The sequence below is a fragment of the Xiphias gladius genome, unplaced genomic scaffold (assembly GCF_016859285.1).
Source record: "Xiphias gladius isolate SHS-SW01 ecotype Sanya breed wild unplaced genomic scaffold, ASM1685928v1 HiC_scaffold_1472, whole genome shotgun sequence".
Lineage (NCBI taxonomy): Eukaryota > Metazoa > Chordata > Actinopteri > Istiophoriformes > Xiphiidae > Xiphias > Xiphias gladius.
In genome coordinates this window covers 1,247,403-1,274,217 of record NW_024401802.1, presented here as the reverse complement: position 1 = coordinate 1,274,217, position 26,815 = coordinate 1,247,403, and the positions used below count along the sequence as shown (strand labels likewise).

General features: G+C 38.2%; 1 protein-coding gene and 1 long non-coding RNA gene across 2 annotated transcripts in view; both read left to right on the top strand.

The window, feature by feature from the left end:
• The window catches only part of gal3st2 (galactose-3-O-sulfotransferase 2), a 35,141-nt gene extending 26,240 nt beyond the window's left edge, over positions 1 to 8,901 (top strand). Inside the window, exon 4 of the mRNA XM_040122993.1 lies at positions 1,312 to 8,901. Within this exon, the coding sequence (XP_039978927.1) occupies positions 1,312 to 2,310 (999 nt within the window). The 3' untranslated portion in view covers positions 2,311 to 8,901. The remainder of the gene's footprint in view (positions 1 to 1,311) is intronic.
• Positions 8,902 to 20,480: 11,579 nt separating this feature from the next.
• On the top strand, positions 20,481 to 22,087 carry LOC120787387. Its single transcript, XR_005706909.1, has 3 exons — positions 20,481 to 20,590; positions 21,115 to 21,177; positions 21,260 to 22,087. It is a non-coding gene; the product is annotated as an uncharacterized LOC120787387 (long non-coding RNA).
• The last annotated feature ends 4,728 nt before the right edge of the window (positions 22,088 to 26,815 follow it).

Below are 26,815 nucleotides of genomic sequence, written 5' to 3'. Positions count from 1 at the left end.
AAGCAGTGGAGAAGTAAAGAGTGCATGCACAACAAGATGAAGTATCTGTAGTATTGATATTTGGGATCGATCCGCCCACCCCTACCATATGGGCTAAATGTGTTAATAAGCTTGAGATGGACAGGTTTTTAGCTCCCCTAAGGGCTAAGTGTGGGTAAGGTAGAACTGGATATACTGTGTGGGTTCGGAATAACACCCAGATGAAATACACCAATCAGCTACAACATTAAAAACATTACCGGTTTTGTGGCTTATTGGTTTATGATGCCTTTTTGAAACTTATCTTGTAGCGTGCTCAATTAAAACATATAATATCATCTCTATGGAGATGGTAGTCAATAAAAACAAACAAAAGATCCAGAAAAAATTGGATGGACTCACTTTACCCTTAAGCCCAGCCAACATGTCCGTGTGGGCCCCACATTGGTTAATGATGAGCTGGTATTTTGGCCCCATTTGGCTAACCTGAGTGATGTCCAAAAATGTGTCAATCAGCTTCCTGTGGGCCCAGATGAGCCTGTACATGTGGGTTGCTAATGGGGCTAAGGTGGGCTATATTTGGGGCCCATGTGAAGACCCACATAGTGGACTTTTCTGTGTCCACCTTTGCGGACTACTGTTTAGGCCAAGGCATGGAATTAGTGAGCAGTTAATGTGGTATCAACGTAAGTTAAATATGATGCCACTGGGCATATTTTTATCGGCCCAGTTTATTTCCCTTAAATGGCGATGCATCACTTACCCACGTGGGGCCTCAATGGCTTGATGAACACCTTTAAAATATTGCTATTTTTTGATTTTGACTTATATTTCATGATGGAATTAATAGAAATAGAACAGTGTCGGGGTCTAAAGGGAACCCGATTAGCCATGTTACAGATGGTCCCAGCAACATGTCTTTAATTAGTTATGGGCTGGAATGTTCAACTCATTTAGGCTCAGACCTCACTGAAATCCGAATCAGCAGGGACATTGGGGGAGGGTGTGCTGTATGTTAGGTATGTAAATTATATGTTTAGTTACGGTGTGGGCCCCACATATAGTGTGGTATCAAAAAAGGACACTGCTGGGCAAACTTTATGGACCCCAGTTAGTTGGGTCAGTTAGTGCCAGAGCACTTACCCACATGTGGCCCAAATGTACAAGTTGGCTTTAGAGTTTGTCAAAAGATTGTTTACCACTTTTTTTTAGATTTAATTTCTCTGAACTATAAAAATTCAAATTTATTTTTTAAATTTAATTCAGTGACAGTGAAATACAACTTGTATTTTTCAACATGCCATCTATAAAATAAACTATTTTATGTACTAGGTGGCAAAATTGATGCCTGAGGATACGTTCTACTTTTCCATCCTGAGGCATCCTGTGGCCATGATGGAGTCCATCTTTATTTACTACAAGAGTATCCCAGCCTTCCGCAAGACTCACAGCTTGGATGACTTCCTAGACAACAGCTCGAAAGACTACAACTCATCAGTGACCAACAACCACTATGCTCACAATATCCTGGCCTTTGACTTTGGGTTTGACAACAACATTGCATTTGATGCTGAAGACCTAGAGGAGAAGGCCAGCATGGCTATTGCAGCCATTGAACGGGACTTCCACATTATTCTTATTTCTGAATACTTTGATGAGTCCATGATCTTGCTCAAACATGCCCTTTGCTGGTCCCTGGAAGACGTGGTTTCCTTTAAGCTCAACAGTCGCAGTGAACAAACTCGTCACCAACTTTTACCAAACACTGCAGAGAAAATCGAGAGGTGGAATGCTTTGGACTGGAGGATCTACCTGCACTTTAATACCACCTTCTGGCACAAAGTGAATATTCTGGTTGGTCAAGAGCAGATGAGGAGAGAAGTATCTCAGTTGAGAGAGCGACAGGTCAAGCTAGCAAACACCTGCTTGAAAGATGGCGGGGCAGTCGACCCATCCCAGATAAACGATGCTGGGCTGAAGCCATTCCAGTATGGAGCAGCTGTCATTCAGGGCTATAACCTAAATCCACACATAGACAGACAAACCAAAACAAAATGTCAAAGACTTATAACTCCGGAACTGCAGTACACAGACCGTCTGTACACCCAGCAGTTCCCTGAGCTAGCACCTAAGCATAGACAAGCAACAAGGATGATTCCTCCACAACGTCAACGCTCAAACAGAACTGCTATGATGGGAATGGTCTGGGCCAGGGAAGCCCATCACAGACAGTTCATAAAACGCAAATTTTTAAATCTCAAGAACCAAAAGGCCTCCACAAGTGCCCTGTCAACGCACACAGAAGCTAACAACAAAACAAGTATGCCATGAGTGGTAACTGTGACTAACAGATGATATTCGATGTTCATACTGTCAGATATGAAAGCAGCTGTTCTAAAGGTCACTATCTATATAATATGAAAACATATAAAGTGTAAAGCAACTAATGATCACCTACAGATGGCAATGACCATTACTAGCCACAAAATGAAAGTGTGCAGATGGAAAAAACAATATATTATTTTGCAGTTTTTATAGCCTTACCAGAAGCAAAGCTTAAAATTTAAAGTTTTTCCTCAAAGTGGTGCTAGACGACCTGTCACACTACCCAAAAATGGGAAGGGGTTCATCATGTGAACACCATGAATTCACAACGATTGGTGGCAATCAGCCGGCGATACAAGCTGTACAAGCCCTGTACAAGTGGAAAATATGGCCTCACGATTCCACCAAACAAAACTCTTGCTATCACCAAAAGAGCATGGTTCAGCCTCTTTTGATCAGGAATATCTTAAGCAAATTTTCTAGTTCAAGTTCAAGTTTATTTGTCATTTGCACAATATGTGAGGAACAACCACAATGAAATGCTTGGGGTTAGCCTTAGGTATTCTACAGCTATATATATAACTAACCAAATATATACATAATAAGTAATGAAAGAGGTTATATCTAAGAGAAAGCCTGTGGCTCAAGAGGTAGAGGGGGTTGTCCACTAATTGCAAAGTCAGCATTTGATTCCCGGCTCCTGCAGTCCACATGTCAAAATGTCCTTAGGCAAGATACTGAACCCCAAATTGCCCACTATGTATTATCAGCGCTGTATGAATGTGTTGGAATGGGTGAATGTGGCTTGTAGTGAAAAGTGCTTTGAGTGGTCAATAAGTCTAGAAAAGCGCTATATGAATTTAGTACCATATATTAAAAGAGGAAGATATATATAAATAGGATAAAAAATAATTACCGTATATAGTACGATTGTAAAGGACTCACCTCAGTTATAAAGTATAAAAGGTGTGACTGCACAGGTCTCATCTGAGTCCTTAACAGCTAGTGCAATGCCCAAATCCAAGTTAGTCCTTAGCAGCAGTGGGTGAGATGAGGTGGTCATAAACCATTTTAACATACTAAAAGTGTTATTCAGGTGTGGTTATTCAGCGTTCTGATGGCCTGCAGGTAGAAGCTATTCTTCAACCTGTTGGTTCTTTATGGGATGTTGTGGTACTATCTACCAGATGGAAGTCTGATAAACAGGTTGTGTGCTGGGTGGTTGCAGTTCTTGATGATTTTGTTTGCCTTTTTTCAGTTTGCATTTGCTAATAGATGTCCTTAAGGGCCAGGAATTTGTTGCCAATAATAAGGTCTGCTGCTCTCACCACTGGATGGCCTCTCTGGGGGGCCTTTTGGTCACTCCTGAATCTGACAGTGATGTAGCCAGTCAGGATGCTCTGTGTGGTGCACTTGTAGAAGTTGGTTAAAATTTTCCTTCTCAGGAAGTAGAGTCGCTGATGAGCAGATTACACATCATGTTAGTGTGAAGAGATGAAAATAATGTTGGAGCTTTTCCTGGCAATGCAGTCATGTGTAAACAGAGAGTACAGGAGGGGACTGGTTATACATCCCTGTTCTCCTGTGCTCAGAGTCAATGAGGTGCAGCCAATGATTTTCATCACCTGTGTTATGCTCGTCAGAAAGTCCATAATCCAGTTGCACAGATGGATGTTGAGCTTGGATGGAATGATTGTTTGAAAAGCTGAGCCGTAGTCGATGAAAAACATTCTCAAATAGGTGTTTTTCCCATCCTGGTGTGAGAGGGCAATGTGTATCACCAGAGCAACAACATTATCTATGGATCTGTTTGTTTGGTATGCACATTGAAGAGGGTCCATAGAGGCTGGGAGGGAAGAAAAGATATGGGTTTCGACAAGCCTCTCAAAGCACTTCATGGTGGCGACAGGGTGGTAGTCATGAGTCCATGACATGACTCCAGAACTCTTACGGATTGGGACAAAGGTGGTCCTCTTGAAGCATTTGGGAATCATAGACAGGTTTAGAGAGAGGTTGAAAATGTCAGTGAAAACCTGAGATAACTGTTTGGCACATGCTTTAAGGAGCTTGTCTGTTACGTTGGCAGATGATCCCACATCACAATGCTTCACACCTTTGTAGTCAATGATAGAACCCAGGCCATAAAACATGTGCTTGAGATCAGCTCCAAGAAAACTACAAAACTCAGCGTTTTCTGATCCGTTAGCGCCTTCCAAAGGAGGTATGACCGTTTCTGATCTACTGCCTCCATGGTAAAGGGTTGGATAAATTTGAAAAGTACATGGTTGACACTAGATAACAGTAATGATTATGGTTATAAGAAACCAAAGTTTTCTGCTATTAGGAGATGGGATTAGAGCAGTACTTTGTACTCCTAACCAACAGCATCCTCTGGCACTGTAATGGTGACACATTACTGCCACCATTGCTTTTCAGAGACAACAGTCATTATTCACTTGACTACTAGAGGTTCCTTGACAAGAAGAAAAACAAAGTTTATTTAAATGTTTGACCCTGTGACCACTGCTGTTGTTTTTATAGAGAGGACAGTCTCCCATCATGATGCCCAGTTTCATAGAAACCTAACCATCAGTTTTCGATGAACCATTTTATATTGAACATCTAGTTTCTGGTTTATTAGGTACACCCAGCTACTTCCAATCTAACAGCAATAAATCCGACATTTATCAAGCTTATCATGTTCAGTTTTTGTTGAAACAGTCAGAGATGTGTTGATTCAACTCTCATGGTTAAGGCTACAGTAAGCATTATTATAGTTGTTGTAGTTAACTAATACATTAACTGTATTGCATTGTATTGAAAGGTCTTTCAACTGACATAAACCTTTGTATAAGTACGATTTCATGTCTTTGTGTTCACGACTGAGCTGGGGTCAGGACGTGGTTAGCCTAGCTTAGCTTATGAGGCAGGGGGAAACAGCTTGCCTGCCTTTGTCCAGTGAAAAAAACCCGCCTTCCAACACCTTAAAAACGATTAACACTGTCTCTGAGGTTAGGGCTTGGGTCACACTACAAACTGTCACTTAAACTGTGTATTTATTAAACAATTGGGATACAACATGTTAATTAGTGGACTTTAGAGGTGCTGAAAGGTGTATTTTGGAAATAACCAGGCTAGCTGTTTCCGCATGCTTCCAGTCTTTAAGCTAAGCTATGCTAACAACATCCTGACTCAAGCTCCATACTTAACACACAGGCATGACTGATATCCTTCTTTACTTAACTCTCAGAAAGGAAGTGTACTTCCCAAAATGTTGACCCATTCTTTTAATAAACAGGGCCAAAAGGTTGAGTAACCCTGATCTGTTAAAATAATTCTTTTTCATGTTATCTGCATCTTTCTGTCTGTGAATTCTGATTCATTAATACTGATATGAGATTGATATTTGTTTCTTATGACTTAAACTTGGAAGACTTTCCGTCTCTATTCAGTCTCCATCGATCTGTTCAGTGATTTTCCTCTGCCGTTCCCTAAATGAAGCTTTATTCATGTTTGACAGGACCATAGTGATTTACATTTACATTCATTCATTTGACTTAGTGAAGCACCTTAGGGTTCAGGATCTTGCCCAAGGACACTTTGGCACACAGACAGGAGGAGCCGGAGATCGAAACACCAACCCTGCGATCAGTGGGAAACCTGTTCAGTGGGAAACCTGTTCTACCACCACCAGAAGATATTGTAGAACATAGAACATATTGTGAAGAGATTTTATGTCATTTCAGGTAATGTCAGAAAAACTTGAGATGACTTCAAATAAGCGTCTTTGCTTGGACTTTCAAGAACATATCTCCTTTTGATTCTATTTTTCATATGAGGTTCATGGTAAGAACGGGATTACTATAGAATCTTAAAGCAGGAGAAGAATCTTCCTTTCTTATAAAAGGTGTTATATACAATGTTTTCATTCTTAGAATATCAAGTGAAAGTGTTTCATTGAATTAAATTTATGTTTTCACAGTCTTACTACACTTTAATTAAGTAATGAAAAAAAAGTTAAGTTTGATCAAAACAACACATATGAATGATGTTTAAGAAACAACATTAAAGGAATTATGATGATCTTGATGACTTCTGTAAAAATATGTTATATTTTCTTTTTTTTTTTAAATCGGTATGCTGAATATTGATTGTAATAATAATAAGTTGCTGTGTGTTGACTTGAAGACTGCAAGTATGCACAGTGCCATCAGTACCTTTTTTTTTACAGGTTCTGATGGCAGCCCAAAGTCCACATTTTAAGACCTGCAAGCCTGTTGCACCAGCTGAACCTACTGTAAGTTTCTTAGTAAATTCTAGCACTAACTGCTAGGTTGTAACTAGTTCGTTTCACAATAAAATCACCATCATCAATCTACACTCAATAATCTGTAATAACAAAGTGAAAATAGTATTTTAGAAATTTTTTTAGTTTTATTAAAACTCAAAAACTGATATCTCTCATTTACAAAAGTAATCAGACCCTTAATTCGGTACTTTTTAGAAGCCCCCTTGGCAGCAATTACAGCTTCAAGTCTTCTTGGATAAGTCTCTACAAGCTTTGCACAACTGGATTTGGGCAGTTTATGCCATTCTTCCTGGCAGATCCTCTCAAGCTCTGTCAGATTGGATGGGAAACACCTGTGAACTGCGTCTTCAGGTTTCTCCAAGATGTTATATGGGATTTATGTCTTGGCTTTGGCTGGGCCACTCAAGGACAGTCAGAGACTTGTCCTGATGCCACTCCAGCATTGTCTTGGCTGTATGCTTCGTTTCATTGTTGTGCTGAAAGGAAAACTATCATTGGAGTCTCTGGTCACGAGCACTCTTGAACAGGTTTTGTTCAAGGCCCTCTCTGTATTTGGCTGCTTTCATCCTTCCCTCAGTTCTAACCAGTCTCTCTGTCTCTGCCACTGAGAAGCTCCCCCATAACAAGATGCTGCCACCACCATGCTTCACTGTGGGGAAGGTATTAGCCAGGTGATGAGCAATGCCTGGTGTTCGCTAAACATAGTGTTTGGAGTTCCAGATGGTAAACCCAGACATGTTTCTTAAAGCTCACAAGGAGCACCTGAATACGCCAATATTTTGGTCTCTGTGAGACTAAGTGCTTCCCCCTGGTGACGTACACATGAATCCTCTGTAAATATTGTAGAGGAAGATCAGGTTCAAGCCACTAGCCTTCAGTCCTCTGAAGGACACATTCTCATAGGCTGAGTCGTTCCAAGAAGGCACAGCTTTATGTAGTAAAGCATTCCACATAATGAACTGATTCATTAAGAGATAGCATTATGTTTGTGGTCTATTCATTGGTAGTCTATATTTCATTTCACTTATTGGTTTTGTTTCTACCTGTGCAGAATAAACAGCTGAACCAGAAGCTTGTCTCCAGAATCCTTCGAAAACTTTTTAAAATGTTATATCTACTGTGTTTGAAAAGGAGAGGGGTATATAAAGGCACTTCACTAAATGAATGATGGAAGCAAGTATTAAAGTGATACTCCACCCAAAATCCATCTTCTCAATATTTAAAACTTTAACACTGTACATTTAAAAAGGCAGCTGTAAAAAGTTTGTAGTTTTTTTTTCCAGACACTCATACTTTCATGAAAATATTTCTAAATACTAAATACGTTTGTTCTACTACTTACATAATATGTAGTCCTTTAAGATCACAAAACAATCCTGTTAAATTTTTGTTTTAATTACAGAATTTTAAAAGAAAATTTTGAATTAGCATCTGAATCTGCATCAAAAGCACCCAGTGATAGACAATCATGTGATTGTCTACGTGATGTGACAATGGTAGTGAATCGCTGCCACCATGACAAAACATACTGTATTTGCTCGGATTCTCATTATAATGTGAAAAGTGTGTCCTTCCAATTTTCTTGTAATTACTAAATACCAAATTATTCCATTTTACAGAAAAGTTTTGTAATAATAATGTTTAACTTGTATTGCAAAACGTTCCTGTTATTATACAATGCATCTCATCAAAACCCAGAAACACTGCTTGTTATATCAATATATACTTATTATAGAGTATGTACTAGCTCTATGACAGAAAATGCAAAGCACAGTATGAATAATCTATCAATGTCCTGCTCTCTTTATGTGTTAACTGCCTTCCATAGGGTAACGTAGATTAGCAGCCAGTCAAACTCTTTTCATGAATCTGGGTGTGATCAACCATGTTCCTTTAATCAATATTCCATGTGAAACACATTAAAAAGCATTAATCTGTACAAAAAACAAGAATGCAAAATAGGTATGTGTCAGTGAAATTCACTTTCTCCTTATAAAGTTACAAATTTACCAGTACAGCAACTAACCACCTGGCAGACAATGGGAAAACAGCAAGCTCTTCTTTCAAAGATATAAACTCAAACTGTCACTATAGATAAACAATATACAACAATACTAAATGCTTATCAAGTAGACTTAGAACCATTGCTTTCAGTGGGCTACAGGGAAGGATGGCTAAAGACTAAGGCCTACATAGACGGTCAATTCACCACTGTACTTCCTTCAACACTATTACCTGAAGAGAGGGCAGAGCAACTTCTCATTAACTGCAGTATACATATTCCTTTAATTAAAAACAACTAGAAAACTTAAACTAGTACAAACTGTAAAAATAAATGTTATGTAGTCCTCTTCACTGTAGTTTGTAAATTTGTTCTACATTTAACAAATAAGTCATGGAAGGGCAGAGCAATCACTATATGTATAATGAAAAGTTTTTCTTTATTTAATTAGATGTTGATTTTTCTAATTCAAATCTGACCAGTGATGACATGTGTAGCTGCATGTCATCATTCAACCACTGGCTGTCGAGGTGGTGTCCAGCTAATGACGTGCGCTTTGTAGATAATTGGCAGACTTTCTGGGCAAGACTTGTTATAATTAGGAGAGACGGCATATATCCCATGTATGGAGTTTATTATTACACCAAAACCATGACAACCCAGAGTTGAGAGCAGGAGGCAGAGTTGCAATCTTACATATTTCTCAACTTCTCTGTTCTAACTTTAGTCCCCTTCAAATTGATCATCTTGTTGATAGTAGAGCAGGCTCAATGCAAATGACACTTGATTAAATTGCCAATCTATAGCCTACCTATCAGGCACCCCAACAAGTCTCTAAATACTCTCCAGTGCAAGTAGTGGCAGGAACTAGGAAAAGAGTTCATAGTTCTCTTGTGTTAGCATCACTGCATTGGCTCAATTTGAAATGCAGAATTGAATTAAAATCCTCCTCAACTACAAAGCCCTTAATGGTTGGGCACCATCATATCTTATAGAGCTCATGGTACCCTATTACCCCAGTAGAACACTGTGCCCCCGGAATGCAGGTTTACTTGTGGATCCTAGGGTTTCCAAAAGTAGAATGGGAGGCAGAGCCTTCACCTATTAGGCTCATCTACTGTGGAACCATCTTGCAGTTTGGGTCAAGGAGGCAGACACCGTCTCCACATTTAAGAGTGCCCTAAAACCTTCCTATTTAATAAAGCTCATAGTTAAGGTGCCTCAGGCTTGTCTTGAACCATCCCCTCATTGTGCTGCTATAGGCCTAGACTGCCAGGGAACTTGTCCTTGTTGACCCATGGTGCACCAAGCTCCTCTCTCCTCCTCTCCCTCTTCATCCATACGCATTCATATCCAATTAATGCTTGTTACTATCTTTGCTACTTCTCTCTCCCGTATTCTTGTGCTTTCTTGCCTCTCTCCTCTGTCCTTCTGTTGCTTTCTCTAGGTATTTCTGTCTCCAGAGCTGCAGAGTCTGTGTAGTATTGTTAGTATTCTAATCAGTCCTAATATAATTATTAGTTTTAATATTAGTCTTATTATTATTATAATCCTGTATGTGGAACCTGCATTTTGCTATGTTTCTCTTTCCTCCTGAAAAGTGCCCTGAGATAATTTCTGTTATGATTTGGTGCTATATAAATAAAACTGACTTGAATTGAATTGAATTCATTTAAATAACAGGGAAGATATAACAAGATAAAGTGATCTGTTGTTATATCAAGAAAGGTTTATTTTTAAAATGGAATTATTTGATAATCATAATGAAATTGTCTGAAATTGATCTTATATTGTGTATCTCAGAAAGAGAAAGTTAGCAATTGTTTTATTATTTTTTTTGTATCATGGTGGCAGTGTGCTGAGTTTACAGCACACTGTAAACACAATACAGTAGTCCATACAAAAATACTGAACTGTTGGAGTGTTAAGAAATCCTTTTAAATTTCCAAGGTCATTTTCCCATGGCCTAACTGTCCACTAAATTTTACCAAAATAGGTTCTCAGATTTTTCAAATGTGCTTCACAAACTGTCAGATTATGGTGGTGCAGTGGTTAGCACTCAGGATATTTTATAATGTCTGAATGCTAGATTAATTGAACTGCATTCTCTTCCTCACTCCAGCAGTGTGACTTATTTTATCAAATTCCACCAGACATTTTTCACAAGTTTACCTGAGGAATCTCTTTTTGCTGTTCCTGGAAACAGAGTTAAGCATGTTGCTGAGGTTAGGGTACATTAAGGAGGAAAACCACTAACTGATGTCTTCATACACTAAGGTATATTGTAGACTAACCCCATCTAAAAAAATTCATATGTGTGTCTGTGCGTGTGTGTGTGTGGGTGTGTGTGTCTTGCACTGTGGAGCGAGAGTACCTGTTTATGGTGTTGAAATGCATGCTGGGATAGGCTTAAGCCTCCAGTTTCAGGACTGAATGTGCCAATGAAGCAGAATCATGATTCAGCCACAAGAGAGTGCACTTGTCCATGTTGTGACAGTCATTTTAATACTGCTGCCGGAAAATGGCAGAGGTCTGTCACCTTGTGTTTGGTAGCTGTAATTACACTCAACACTGTTTTCTGACCAGGAGTCTAATGAATAGTCTGTCTACTACTCATTTTGTTAACGAGACAAGGTGGATACACTCACAGCTACTGCCATGTGTCTCTGCTTCAATACATGAATGCAGGCAGCATTGAGTGTGTGTGTGTGTGTGTGTGTGTGTGTGTGTGTGTGTGTGTGTGTGTGTGTGTGTGTGTGTGTGTGTGTGTGTGTTTAGTGAGTGACTAACTTTTGTCTGACAAATGAAGTGTTGTGCTGATCTCTAAACAGTGAAGAAGCACAGAACACAGCACAGAACACCGGCACTGACCTAGTCCTGTGGGTTCTGAACTAGGTTTAAAAATGTCTAACATTACCTTGTCCTCATTGGTAAAGGTGACAGGGAATCTGTGTTCCTTGACGCCCTTCTGCAGTCTGAAATTTTCATTGTTGACCTTTTCCAGATTAACCTTTTCTCTCTCAGCTTGTATTCTCAGTGTGTCATTCTGAGAGTGTAAATACACGGACCGGTGTATTACATGCTCAATGTGTAGGTACTGCCATCTCAACCTGCCATTGGTTCAGACAGGACTTAGCCAACAGCCTCCACACATGAGTTTGGGAAACTTTATGATGCTAGAAATGAGCAGAGTGCAGAAAAGTTTTTTTTAAGCTTTGATCCAGCTGTGCTGGGATTCTTAAGGTAAATTAGGAGACAAGGAGTACTGCCCTGTGATGTTAAACACCATATCTGAATATGTACCTGCTCCCCATGGTACATTGCCAGGCATTGCTCATCACCCAGGGAAATTTCTGCATTTCATTACCCTTCACTTCTTCCTCAAGTCTTAATCATCAACCTTCAACTGCCTTAGTATTAAAGACTTTTGTGTTGTGGTATATTTGTTGATTGTAGCCATAATATTGCATGTGGATAACAACTTGTTATTCTTTTGTTTTACTGTCTGATGATAAAAGTGTGTTGTTATTTCCCCTCAGGTGAGTAAGCATTTTTTTAAGAGCTTGAAGATCCAATCATCACTAAATTAATTATTTTTTCTACCTAGCTAATGTTAAATAGTAAAGTTGAAAAGGTAGTAAAACATTCCGTCATTCCTCTTTTACTCTTCTGACAGCTTCTTTATATGTGATGCATTTGCAAAAGAACATTAGAAAGCCAGCATACTAAACTTGGTCAGCTTGTGCTGCATCCACAGTTCCTGCAGGAAATGAAATCTTGCTTAGCTACGATTTCGTAGCCTATCCTATTAGATGAACTTGACTTCTGTGTGCTATGCAACTTTTCCTTAGAATGGATGTTTAGAATGTGGCTTCATTTGTTCGGCACAAGCAAATTAAATAATTCAAAAAAAAAACTACTTGTGTTCATTTGCCTGTATTGCTTAATGCCTAATTACAACCTACTACATCCAAGGTATTGTCTAATACTTCTTAGCTAGATGTCTGGCTAACTTCCGTGTAATATTCTCAACATGATGAAGCTATTCATAAAGTCAGTCGAACATATGAATGTGAGATCAGTTATAGTTGACTAAACTTGCTACCATAGGAACAGTGGTTACATAACCTTTGAAACAAGCCATAACTTAACCGTGTGCATGTGCACGGTACGTGCGTCATAGATGCACTATGGTACTTAAACAAATAGCACTACACCTCTGCTCACCTGCCTACATTATTCACAAACTGACCTTATATTTGGTACTGCGAAGTGAGTTGAGTTTAACTTTTTAATTGTAATTAGAAAATATTGCCTTTGTTTGACACTGATGATTGTGTTGCCTTCGTAAGATCAAACGTGGTAAAAGATTTAGAACTTAATAAAACTATCTGAGCTATGAAAATCCTTATACTGAACTCTGAAGCCTCAGTTAAATCCAGTTTGCAGCAGTTTTAGGCTAAACTTCCATTACACTTAGCCCCAATTTGTGCATATTACCATTACATTCATGTCACAGAACTAAGCACCCACTTTTCCTAAAAACAAATACACAGCAATGCTTGAAATTAATCTGGATGAAAAAATGTTCAATCTGCTCAATAATAAAAACATTTTAAACCCATTTCTCAACTTGTGACTTTATTTCATATCTAGGTAGCTGGAAATGACCCTATTGTAAAACACAGGCAAATATTTGTGTGAAAATATATAATATAAAAAATAAACATCAATACATACCAATATAAAATTTAAATTTGGGTTCATGTTCTACAAATTGAGCAAAGAAATGTATTATTTGTGGTTACCATCTTTGTTCAGATTGGGAGAAGGAGGCACAAGTTTTTTAAAAACATTCCTAGGTATTTATCTTTTAGCAAAACTGGATATTAATGCTGTGATTTGAATGTAATGTTAATATATGAGGGGCATAAACTCAGGCTAACCCACTTCTGTAGCAGATTTACATTAGATGTCAGATAGTGACCTTTAGAGGCATTAAAGTGATTTCTACTTCAAGCAGCAGCTAGGTAGACTAAACCACAGGTTCAATGTATACTTCAGCTTCTGAGGACACAAGTCAGGTTTCTATCAAAATGTAGCACAAATTTTAACTGAATTTTGAGAAAATAGACAAAAGAAAATGTGATTTAAATCTTGTGTGAATACGAGTTTATTGGTTGATGTAGATAAAAAGCTGGTGGAGCTAATTCTCCAGTGAGGGCCATTAAACCATACCAGAAGAGGACACAATGAGATGAGGTCATTAAAAGAGCTCCAGTCAAAGCTCAAATGATGGAATACCCTGTTGAAAACATGATAGTAATCTGACATTTCTTTGTTGTTTCTTGTATTAATGTGAGGAAGGTTACAGTCTTCTAATTTTTCCACACAGGTCTGATGTTTTCGTCTCTTCACTGGAAATAACGAGATGTTTATGTCACATGCTTAATGTACGTCAGCAATTATTCACTTAGTCTGTTTCCATTGTACATGTTGCATTTTATTGCTATACCAACTTTTCCACCTCATCCAACATAAAAACTTTTTTGAGATATTTCAGGATGTTTTTGAATTTCCAATGTTTCATCTCAGTTTTATATGGTCAAATTGAAAATGCTCATAAAAACTGATGGAGGAAAACACACCTACAGCCATGGGTGTTAGAGACATGACATTAAACTGCAGTTAAGCTAATGACAGAGCAACAGTGATTCATTTTGATCTCTCTCTCTCTCTCTCTCTCTCTCTCTGTGGTTTACCTTTGTGCACACCTGCTGCTCATCCCCTCATCAGCTGCTGTGCCCTTATACCTGTCTCAGCAACTGCTCCTCATTACTCATTAGTCTCTGTATGTACATAGTAATGAGAAAGACCAACCCTTGAACAGTGTAATGCCATCCAATAAAAACACCCTGCACCCTACGATAGTTACTGCATGTGCAGAGAAAATATAGATACATTCAGAAAACAGTACTCAAAAAGATCTTTTACACACAAACTTTTATCCTTTGGATCATTTGGTGACTGGAGACTAAATGAGACTTGAATGTTAACTACTGTTTGAAAATGGTTAAAGCCAAGTGCTCTTCGTGAGAGAGGGATAGAGCAGTGTATTGCACATGCTCTCACAATACATACTGGTAGGTAATATTCAATATAATGTTCCAAAGATATCATTGTGAGCTGTTAATGGTACATTTGACTGTAACAGTGTATTAGTGCTGCTTTTACTGGGTCCACTCAGTATTTTGGAATGACAGTCACTATATTTAATTTTAAGAGGCCTGCATCTGTACATCTTGTCTGATCCACTTGCTCTGGCTCAGTTGGGACTGCAGCGGTCTGAAATGGGCATTCAGCCGTAATCTGTGTTTGCTCTGCATCACTCCTTATTCAGGATAGGCAGATTAATACACACATGCATTGCCAAACACATTTGGACAGTGAGAGCTACTGCTGTGTTGTGCTGCAGCTCAGTACACTGTTCATTCATTTATCCCCCATTCTGTCTATCCCTACAGTCCTTGAACGCTTCATTCGTTCTATTCTTTATTCACCTTTTTAAACATCCAGCATAGCTGATCCAGGTTTGACAGTTACCACAGTCATTTTACTGTTTTCACAGTCCAGCTCTCAGACTGGGACAAAAGAAGACACACATGCAGATTAATAAAGTAAAGGTATTTACAGAGAGAAAAAAGCAACAAAGTCATTCATAACAAATTGGTAGGTTACATGTCAGGTCAGTGTTATAGGGAGTGGAAGAGTGAAAATATTCTGCAAAAGAGGAGGCCTTATACAGTATACTTGGCAGAACAGGTTTGTCCCATGCTGCCAGTGGTCCAGCCCCTGGAAATTACTTCTCATTTATCTTCACTGTCTCCTTGTTTCCCTCCCGCAACTTTTCCTTGCATTTTAGGGACTATGGGGAGGAGAGGTGAATATCAAAATATTTTAATAAAATGTCCAAGGTTACTATTTGTTTATAGGAGAAACACCAATATGTGACCCAAGTATTCACCAGAATAATTCTGCTATCTGGGAAAGAGTGCAGTTTTAAATATCAAAAAACATGTTAAGGGTTGATAAATTAATGGTCTGATGCTCGCTGATGTGTCCAGCAATAACTGCAATAAAGCGAGTTGACCGGGAAGCATCCCCGACCAAATCTTGCGTATGTACAATAAAACTTTACTTCCCACACACCTCCAGAATGTACAGCTTTAGCTACAAAATGTGTACAGTATTTCCTCAAATAACAACCGGTAGTCAATTAAAAGTTGGGTCCCCTATAATGGACTGGGGTGTGGTCTGTACAAACAAATAAAGTCTGATCCCCAAATACAGGCTGGGTATAAAACAAGGGTGGATAATAATGGTGCCTTGCAATACTGTAATTTACTGGTATACACTTTGTTTTAAGAGAATATTTCCAATAAATGTACACAGTATGTTTTACAGGGTTCAAACTTACACAATTGATTCACTCATTCTGATCCACTTTGCTTTGTCGTCCTTTAAACTGTCCAGCTGTTGAATATGGTATGCCTGCAAATGTTTCAAAATAAAAGCCCCGTCGCGAAGGCCACATTGTAATCCTAAAGATTATTAGGGCCCGAGCACCGACTGGTGTGAGGACCCTATTGGAATTGTTATGTTTATTATTATTATTAAGGCCAGAGCACCAACCTGTGCAAGGACCCTTTCGCAATAGCTATGTCTTGCGCATAGCTTTCTCAAAATGGCAAGATAGTGCTCCCTACAAAAGCCCTCACAGTACATCACACTTACACGTACGAAAATCAGTACCCACATGTAACATACCTAGACTTACAAAAAGGCTTCATGGAGCCATACCCTAAAGTCAACATGAAGTGAGTAATTTTCAATTTACTGTACAATTGTGTTGCAGTTTTGGCCGTTTACAGACTTTTACTTAAACAAATTCCTCCTACAGAATTGTTCAGATCAACTTCAAATTTGGTCACTGCAAACTCAAGACCTTCCCGGTGTTAAATTGCAAAGCTTTAGAGTTTCGTTGAATGGCATGTCAGTGGTAGCATGGCGAATTTCAATGTTTCGTCATGAAAGAAAAAGTTGTTGTAACTCAATACACATTGTCCAATCTGCCCTAAACTTCACATGTTTGATTAGAGTCCCAGCCTGAAGATATCTACATGCCCATATTTAGTTATAATTACCTACTGGTAACAGGAAATGACATGTTTTATATTTTTATGTACTCCTCCTATCGAGTTGACGAGATCCACCTCAAATGTGGTCAGAAAAGCCTTAAGACCTTGATGATGCTTTATTTGGAAGATTGTGAGTTTTCACTATTTTCTATGTTTCAATGCGAATTTTCAATGTTTTGACATGAAAACAAAACACTGTTGTAACTCAAATCCAAATCATCAGATCTTTTCCAAATTTCACGTTTGATATGAGTCCCAGCCTGAAGACATTTACAGGATGATATTGAATCATACTAATAGCACCAACTTCTGGCAACAGGAAGTAAGCTCTGTGTGACAATGATAATTTTGTTTATACAAAAGTTTCATGGTGTATGCACAACATTACTGACACAGGATATGACAATATTCAGATAGAGTTGTAGCGCTACCTACTGGCAAAAGTAAACAATATGTTTTATACCTCGATGGACTCCTCCTAGCAGGTCGTCCACCTAAAACCTGGTAGAAAATCCTTAAGACCTTGATGACCTTTTCTTGTGAACGTTGTGAGTTTTCAATGAACGGCATTGCCCCAATGTGTCAAATTTCCATGTTTCCCCATGACACATGAAGTTGTTTTTGAGGAGCTAGGGATATTTGAAATCTCACAAAATCTGGCACACACATGTAGTGATAACTGATATCTAATATGGGTCTCAGGATTGGATGTCACAAAAAGGTTTGATAGCATCCCCTACAAAATTTCAACGAAGTAGGCCCTCGCGGTACTTTTAATCTTCATGTGCGTAATTTGGTAGCTGTATGTAATATCCCAAGACTTAAGACTGGAATTGCAAAGCATTTCAGCTCGACTCCACATGGTCAGAATTTTCCAGGACTGAAGACATCCACAGGCCAAACTTGAGTCATAGTCAAAGCACTTCCTGTTGGGGACAGGAAATCACAATTTTATAATTTGACATACTCCTTCTAGCAGGTTAACCAGATCCACCTCAAATTTAATCAGAAAAATCTTAAGCCCTTGATGATGCTCAATTGTGAAGCTTTTAAATTTTCATCTTGTCTATACTTGATATACAACAACATAATGCATGTTTGTTGCATGTTCTCTAGCGCCTCATAGTGGACACAGGAAGTGATACAAAATGTGCAATACGTAATGTCCGCTGCCATTCGCTCCACACAGGAAATAACATCTTACTCAGCACCAACAATGGTGTGGGGAGCCCGATCAACACTGCTTGCAGATTTAATTCTAATTAAATTACATTTGAAAGGTACAATTATTTAGTCCATGACTTAAAATGCATTTGTGTACAAGATCTTGAAAGTGACTTTCGCTGTCTGGGTGTCCCTTGTTTACTTTTTATATTGGTACTATATTTTTTTCATATAAATATCTTTAATTTGGTCTTTTTCTAACCAGGCTACACAAATGAAAAACGGTCTTGTGGGGGGACTGAAGTAAGAAGGGAAATACTGCAAAAGTACTGTATTGCTGTGCTGCAAAAAATGTTTGTGTTGTTCAAAACTTGATCATTTTACTGCAATAAGGACATATTCTTCCTTTTTGTCTACATTTGCAGGTTGGTTATACTGTATGTTATGTTGTGATGCCTTTTCAGGTAAAAGAATTGCAGAATTGATTGGAATTAACTTGAAAAAGTTAAGCCATATTTACATTGACTGGATTTATATGCAAGGTGTTGAGTCAAATTTACATTCTTTCTGTCAGCTGTTAACTGAATTCTTCTGTTAATGTTATTAATATGCTTACTGTAACGTTGTTATATTTCAAGTTTGATGAGGAATCTTTATTCTTCTAGTTTAATTAGACAACTGTTCATTTAATGCTAGCTGTTACTGTTGCTATTGTTGTACAAGATGTACAATGGATGTACAGTGACATGGTTAATTAATCACTCGCATTATGGTAAAGGACCATGGTACAGTTTTACTATGGGAGCACTATGGTCGTATAATATCATGGTATACAATGGTTTACAATGGAATTGTATCATCATGTCATTGACCAAAATTGCCATTACTTTTTTTGATACTTTTATGTAAGGGTGACTTGAGTACATCCTTGGTTTTTGCCAATGGAGCCACTAACTATAAAGAAATTAAACAATGACTGAGGACAATCTAAAGTAGCTGAGATACTTGTCCATCTAACAACACCACTCATTAAGATACCAAATAGATGCTTTTAATACAGAAACACATAGGAAATCCTACAACACAGTAGGCTCAAAACATGTATGTGTATGCATAAATTGAGTTTTGGATATGTTAGCACCATGCATTTTAGCAGTTGCTAATTCAATATTTAAAATACCGACAAAAGCTTGGACCCAAATAAGTTTTGAAACGAAATGAGGGGGCTTTAGAAATTAAATGAGGGGTCTTCCATGTAGTAGTAAACTATCACTGTGAGTATGTGAAAGTTTTGCCCAAGACTATAGCGAAACATATTCTGTGCAGCAATGTATAATGCATAACCAGATGATTGGGGCTGAGAGACGTAAATGAAATACTACTCCAGACTGAATGTCAGTTCAGCCCTTTTGCTGGGGCCTGGATGTTCTTTCTCCAATCACTGTCCAAAGAAAGAATGAGACACCAGTGTACCACTTCAGGGAACACTGTAAGCGTCCAAGGCTGAGCCACTATGTCGACATGTTAAGAGTTCTGTCAGAAAAGGTGTTAAGTTCTATTCCAGGCTCAATTTTCAATGTCATATTAGTGAGGTTATCCAATTTTGCTTCTACCATCTCAAAAAAATCGACAAAATGTATTCATGAGTTTTAAAGATACGGAATCCCTCATAAGTGCTTTTAATTTCCCTGTGCTTGGACAACTGCAGTGGTCTTTTAAGTAGAATATATCTAATTCAAAGACTCCAAATTGTACCGATGAAATATAATGAGAATCTAAAAGCTCTCCAGATAACAGTGAGAACTGCAGGTAGGGGATAACTGTAGATATCCCGGGAGCCTTATTACACACACTGTCTTGGAAGGCTCACATCACAACCAAGGACTCTTACCACACAGTTCACAAACCAAGTGTGTGAGCTCAGCGCTGTGGGCTCAAAGTCTGCCTCTACCTCCATTCCTCTCACCACTTACACCTTGCACTGATATCAATTAGTACTCATGCGATGTACTTTTATGCTGCTAGTAAATAATGTGCCAATATGTGCAATATAATGGTTGATACATACTTATTACAACTGGTAATATAACTGCAATGTCATGTGCAAATATTGTCCTGTGCAGAATTACATAACATTATCCATTCACTGGTTTCCAATATTGGTACAAATGCATATGGGTCAAACATTAACTTGCTAATATGCTAAACTAAAATGAACATGGTAAACTTTTTTTGCTTATTTAAACTTATATAAGTCTTACTGTTGTGTTTATTGCCTAGTAACTGGGTACCCTAATGGGTAAAATAAAACCCAAACCCTGTTATTGTGTGCTTCCATTAAATCCTGATACTATTTGCCTAAAAAATAATTTGGAATGTGTGAGTTTGTATGTAGGCACAACACTACAAATTTAACTTTCATTGGGTTTTACTGTTGTTAAATATTCATTGATCCTTTCTTTACAGGATCACCTCATTTGTGAATTAATTTATCTTCTTGCAGCAGGCTTGCCATAGGTCAGAGCAGGCCATCCAGGAGTTGCAATTCGTACTCCATGGGCTTTATCTCCTGTGAATATTTCAACAGGCAGCTTTTCTGGCCATATTGCTGCAGTAAGTAAAGAGCTACATTAACATATGGCTGCTATGAGCTCTCACACACCATCCTCCTTTTTGCATTGTGACTGAAAGGGGGTGAATGTAGGGGCTGAATAATAACAACTCAGCTTTTATGGCTGCAACCAGTAGGCCTGGAAGGTGGGTGACTATCTCAAAAGATAATTAGTCACAAAAGATAATTAGCCACCCACCTAGTAATTAGATTGTGGAAACTAGAGAAAGTGAGTGTTGTTTTTTTAGGCCTTCTATGTATTATGGGTGAAAGAGCCACTTGTGTAATAGAAGTTTGAGGAGCATTTAAACACTTTGTTCTACTGTACAACTGGTTTGATTATGTTTCATTACAGTGTAGATACTGTTGCTCAAAGGGGGTAGTTGGAAACAAAAAGGGATACAGACTGGCACTGCTATTCAACATTGAACTATATTGCTTCCCTACCTGTGTTTCAGCTTTATTGTGTTTCTTCATGCTTTTAGATTTAGTTTCCAGCTGTTTTTTTTTTTTTTTTTTAACATAGGTGCTAATGTTCAGATGAGTGGAAAAGCCACAAGAAAAGCTCAAAGGGACAACAGAGCATATGGTAAAATCAACATTACATGTAAGGAGAATGGTGAATGTATTTGGTGTATTTATGTATTTATCTTTTTTCTTTTCAAAAATAGATGAATCTATTGACATTCTCCAATCTATTCCTGGATCTCAGGCCAGCGTGTCTGAGCAATCCTTCTGGTGCATGTGCACCAAATGCAAGGAGATGAAAAAAGGCATTGATCGCAAAAACTGTGGTGTAAATTGGAGAGAATTTTGAGTCAGTACTCTGCCCCACATGGACCGCATCTTTCTCGACCCAACAGTCCTCCTAGTCACAAGAAACACTAGCAACAACACGTCTCCATGAACCAGGGGAAGAGGACCAACAACATCAGCATGTAGTGTAACGGCACTTCATTGTGTGGCAACATAGGATGTTCAGTGAGAGTTTTTATTCCAAGTTGTACAGTTCTGTGGAGTATCAGGGAAACCCTTCCCCATTTGGACAATATATAAATTTGTTCCTCTGAGACTGTAGGGCAATACCGTAAATATACTTTACATAATGCTATTATAGCATCATTGAAAGGGTTGACGTTGTCATTTTATTGATTTAGCCATCTGCTTACCATTATAGACTATTTGTTTGGATTTATATTTAAATTGTACAGTGTTTATAATGCTTAATTTTACAGAGAATGATCAGTTGGTACACTTCCAGTTATTTCTATACGTTAAGCTAACACAACCTTGAGACTTTTATTTATTTTAGCTGAACATGCAGAATGTGAAATGTGTGTACAAACAAACATATTATTTGGCTTAGCTGAACATGCAGAATGTGAAATGTGTGTACAAACAAACATTTTATTTGGCAAATATGAAGAATAAAGTTTTTTAATAATAAATACATAAGAAATATTCACTGGAGTTTATATGGAGATATTTCTTTTATGGAAATCAGTAGTAAAATCAATAATACGCTTAACATAACTAACTGAACTAACTAAAATAAAAGTCTCAGAACTTTGTCTCTGTTTCCTGTCATGATTCCTGTCTCAGCCCTGTTTATGTTGGCCATTCTGCCTCTGTCTCCTGCCATATTCCACCAGCCCATCAGATTTCCCCGGGCTTTCCTCCTGTTCCCAGATCCACCTGCTCGCCTGTTTCCCATTCTCAATCACTGAAGCACCTACCGAGCTCTTTTTCCCAGTCAATTGCCAGATTTTTGCACGTCTCAGTGTGTCTCCCTTTGTCCAGTCCATGCTTACCAGCTGCCTGTATTTTGCTCCCTGTTGTCTGTTACCTGCCTGCCCATCTGTAAGCCTGGTCTTCATCTTTTGTTCCAATAAAGTAACTCCACTGCACCAGCCAGCCGGTGTGTCTGCACTTCAGTCCTCCCTGCCTGTGCTCCTACCACCAGCCGTGACAGAAACATAAACATGTGCATGAACTCCTGCCTAAAACTAGTCAGTAGTACAATCTGTGCAACTACAGATCAACACTCAGCCAAATGGTCAGGTTGCAGTCATTTTTGCATTAAAAATCGTCCTGCAGATAGAATCCCTCTGAATGGTCTTTACACTGCTCCCAGTCCCAGCCTCACATGGAAACTGTTGCATGCATTGTCCTTCTGTTGTTAAACTTGCAAAAATGCATCTGCTCACTCAATTGAACTGAGTCCTCCCTCTGAATTATCAGTTGACTGGGACATAAGGCATGTCACCACACATGCTGCAAAGGACTTGGGATATTCCCTGTCTAGAACTAAAGTCTCTTACACCACACAAGGCACTTCCTGTGCTATAAGCGTGATGCACAGGGGAAGATTCATTATCCTTGGAGTAAACTTGAGTACATGAGAAATTAATCGATTAGCCCCTCGAGTTAGTTTTCAGAAAAAAATGGTGAAGAGGAGCAAGAACAAACTGATTTCAAACACCTTTTACTAATGCACAGTTATCCAGAAATTATGTAGCTGGCTACAGTCTAACACAAGACTAACAGCAACGGTATCCTTAAGTACAGTTTACTGGGACTTCCTTACTGTCTTCTGACAGGGACACTGTACCCTTTGACACAAAACCTTCATATCCCAGTGCTATTAAACCTGCTGATAAAATCATAACCTCTTCCTCTTCATATTTTATTACCTGGAAACTCACAAAAGCAACAGACTTCTTCAGGTTTCTTTTCTTCTCTTTGCAGCACAGGCAGATTTAATATGACCTGGGATTACCGTACTGGCAGATGACCTCAAATCGAGGGTGGTGGTCAATCCTACATTCTGAAGCTGATTTGGCAACCTGCTGGGAACAGGAGCAGAATGCATCGGTGCACTGCCATCCTTTTTTCGAGTTTAACTGACCTTCCTCTCACAGGCAAGTCACAATGTGTTAGTTCATAAGAATCTGTCACCATGGCTGCTTTTCTTAAAATGGGCTTCAATATACTGTGATACACTTCTTTTAAATTGTTTTATTAACATTAACTCCAGAAGCTCATGGAACAACACTTACAGCAAATGGAGTGTGAACATGGTCATAAGTCATTTCTTGTCGTATTTGACTGAAATTATTATACTTTTGTCTCCTTTCACAGCAGATGGGCCAGCACAAGTGTGTTCAGCAATTCTCTTCCTAAGTCAGACCAAGGCAACGAACATACCCACAAACCGGCATCACTGACCACAACTAGTTCTTCAAAAACAAAGTCTTCTCTTATTAGTATTTACATCTGTATGAAAAAGATGGTTTCTTATATTTCAATTAGTGATCTTCTGTTATTACCCTTTATATGTTAAATTTGGAATGAAACTATGTTGTACAGGGTGTACTATATCCATTAAACAGCTCGAGGCTGAGATGGTCAGTCAACTATGAAGTGTTCATGAATCAACACTCTACAAAATAAAAGTTCAAAAGGGTTCTTCTTGAAGGACTGAGGTTCTACCCAGAACCATTTGCTTATGAAAACTCCTTTTCTGAAGAAAGCTTTCTTCAAGGGTTCTTTGTAAGAATTGGAAGACTTTTCATCCAAAGAACCCTTTTTGGAAGAAAGAGTTCAAGGATTGTTGAAAGCATGGATGTTAGAAGATCCTCACCCTCAAATATTCAAACATTTTCCATGTTTCAAATGGTATTTTTAAATGTAGATGTATCTGGAATCCTCTTAATCGATTCATATTACTTGTGTTTTGCCATAGTTGATATCCTTACCATCATTTCCTGCCATACCTAGTTAATTGCATACCTGTATTGAACAGACACTATTTTAATTGGTTAGTCCCTCCAAGGTGAGATACATTGTGTGTATCCCACCTTGAAAAGCCCCCCCCCCCACCTTTCTTTTTAGTTCTTTTTATGATTATTAAATTAATTTCTACTTTTATACTGGTATGTTAAATGTAATTTACAGAATAATAGTACAATACCAAATAATGTTGTATACATAAGCTCACCTGAATCTGCAGCATACAGTATGTTGTCAGCTTGGTAGGGCTTTGAAATATCTAAGAAAAATTGATATAAAACATAATGGCTCAGTTTCCCAGACATGGATTAAGCTTAGTCCTAGACTAAAAACTTTTTTAAATGGAGATCTTTATTGAATATTTCTTTTAGTCTTGGACTAGGCTTAATCAGTGTCTTGGAAACTGGCGGAATGTGTTGCACGGAATTCTATTCTACCAATAATTTGTAAGAGATACTTTCACACTTAATAAAGTACAATACAAGAGGGACCAGAATGACTTAGCATACATAGGATTTTAAACTATAACCCAACCACTAAGTGCATCTCTAAACCTGCATGCTTTTCTATGTCTTAACCATTACACTAATAACCCACCCTAACGGTGTTTTAAAGAGCAACATTCAGGTCATCACATGTCTTCCTCTACAAAACAGGTGTGACGTATCAATAGTGATTATTTTGGTGTCTCTACAATTCGAGTACCTACCTTTGATTACACATTTGTTCACGCCCCTTCACTCTGTTCACATGTTGTGTGATCAACCGTCTTGAAGTTTGATCAACTTTCTATCTGTGTACGAATTGATACTAGATGCTGAATTGAAGTGATAGAAGATCAAAAACTTAAGAGAATCAAGGTAAGCTATGGTGGAACATGGACTATTTTAATGCTAGCATTAGTTTCTTACTTTTTTGTAGAAATGAACTATACAGCCTGAAGTAGCACTTCTGTTACAACTTGTCAAATGTTGCACATGGTGGAGGTCATTCTTCAAAACCTCTGAGATACATCAACTCCACATCAGTATCACTGTCAACATCTCTTGCCATTTGCTGTGGTGCTTAAATTGCAACACTGTATATTTTGAGAATAATCGGCTTGATGACTGTTACCGTAATTTAACAAAGCCAGACCCACAAGATCCAAATACATTTGAGAAATCCCCAAAACTAAATCAATAATTAAACAACACCTCCAGCAGTCAGAAGGACCAAAACAGCACTTTTACTTTATACTACTTTATAATACTTTATCTACATTTTGCTGCTATTACTATGTACTTTTACTTAAGTAGGATTTTTTATGCAGGACATTTACTTAAGTAAGGATCTGAATACTTCTTCCACCACTACTGTTTTTGCTATCCTCAACCTCCCTACTGCTCAATACTGCTTGCTAACTGGTTTGGAACTGGCAGATTAGCAAACATACACATACATACACTTTTCTGCCTACTTAATAATCCTTTATGCATCAGTGTGAAAAATCATTGCTTTATACTGTGATTTACTGTGATTTTGTCTGTTTGCCTACTAGTAGCAGATTGATCTTTTTGATTAGAATTTTAACTTTTATTATTTTTTGCCAATTTTTTTCACAAATTTACTTTAATCTCCACTGCGAAGTGATAATTACTCATATTTGCAACATTCACATTAAAGCATTAAAAATTCAAACATTAAACATACAAACACACATCAATAAACACTACTGCAACATCAAAAGACCTCCATTACCTTATATTCTGTTTCAGTACTACATCAGTGCTGGCAATTTTAGACTATTAACGAAAAGTCAAAGTATTTTGCCTATAGTGTACAGTACCAAACAGCGCCTGGGCTTCTTAGGCTATCTAGAACTTCAGAACCTCTTTTTTTTCCTGACAGACACAGACTCACCATCAGTCTGGATTAGACTGAAATTTGAATTTTTTAGCAACCTCAAACCTGTTCCCTAGGGCTTAACCTCACTGTTGGTCTTATCTGTGTCAGGCGCAACATGAAGTTGCCCCAGAAACAACCACCCTTTTGGTGTGCTGTGAGGGTTAAGAAACGCGCACCATAGTCTTTGCTCTCAAATTTACTAACCACCACTGGCCTAAACATTTAACTTTGCATACTTAAATTATACATAATCTGCACAAGAACTGCAACTTGTTAAACCACACTTCAATTTACTTGACTTCTCTCTTTTTTTTGGTCAGTTTAAACATCAGTTTTGATTAATCAAGACATCCACAGCCAAATTTACACAGTTTCTTTGTGATCCCATCAAAAACAGACATTGGCAAAGAAAACAGAAAGAAAAACTTTAAATTTGTACTTAACATTCTTGTCCTTTTTGGAGTCCTGTTTGTGATCCCAAATTGTGTCGGAAATCTTGCTGTTGGAAGAAGGTTCGGGAGACACAGATGTCTTAAAGCAGAAGCATT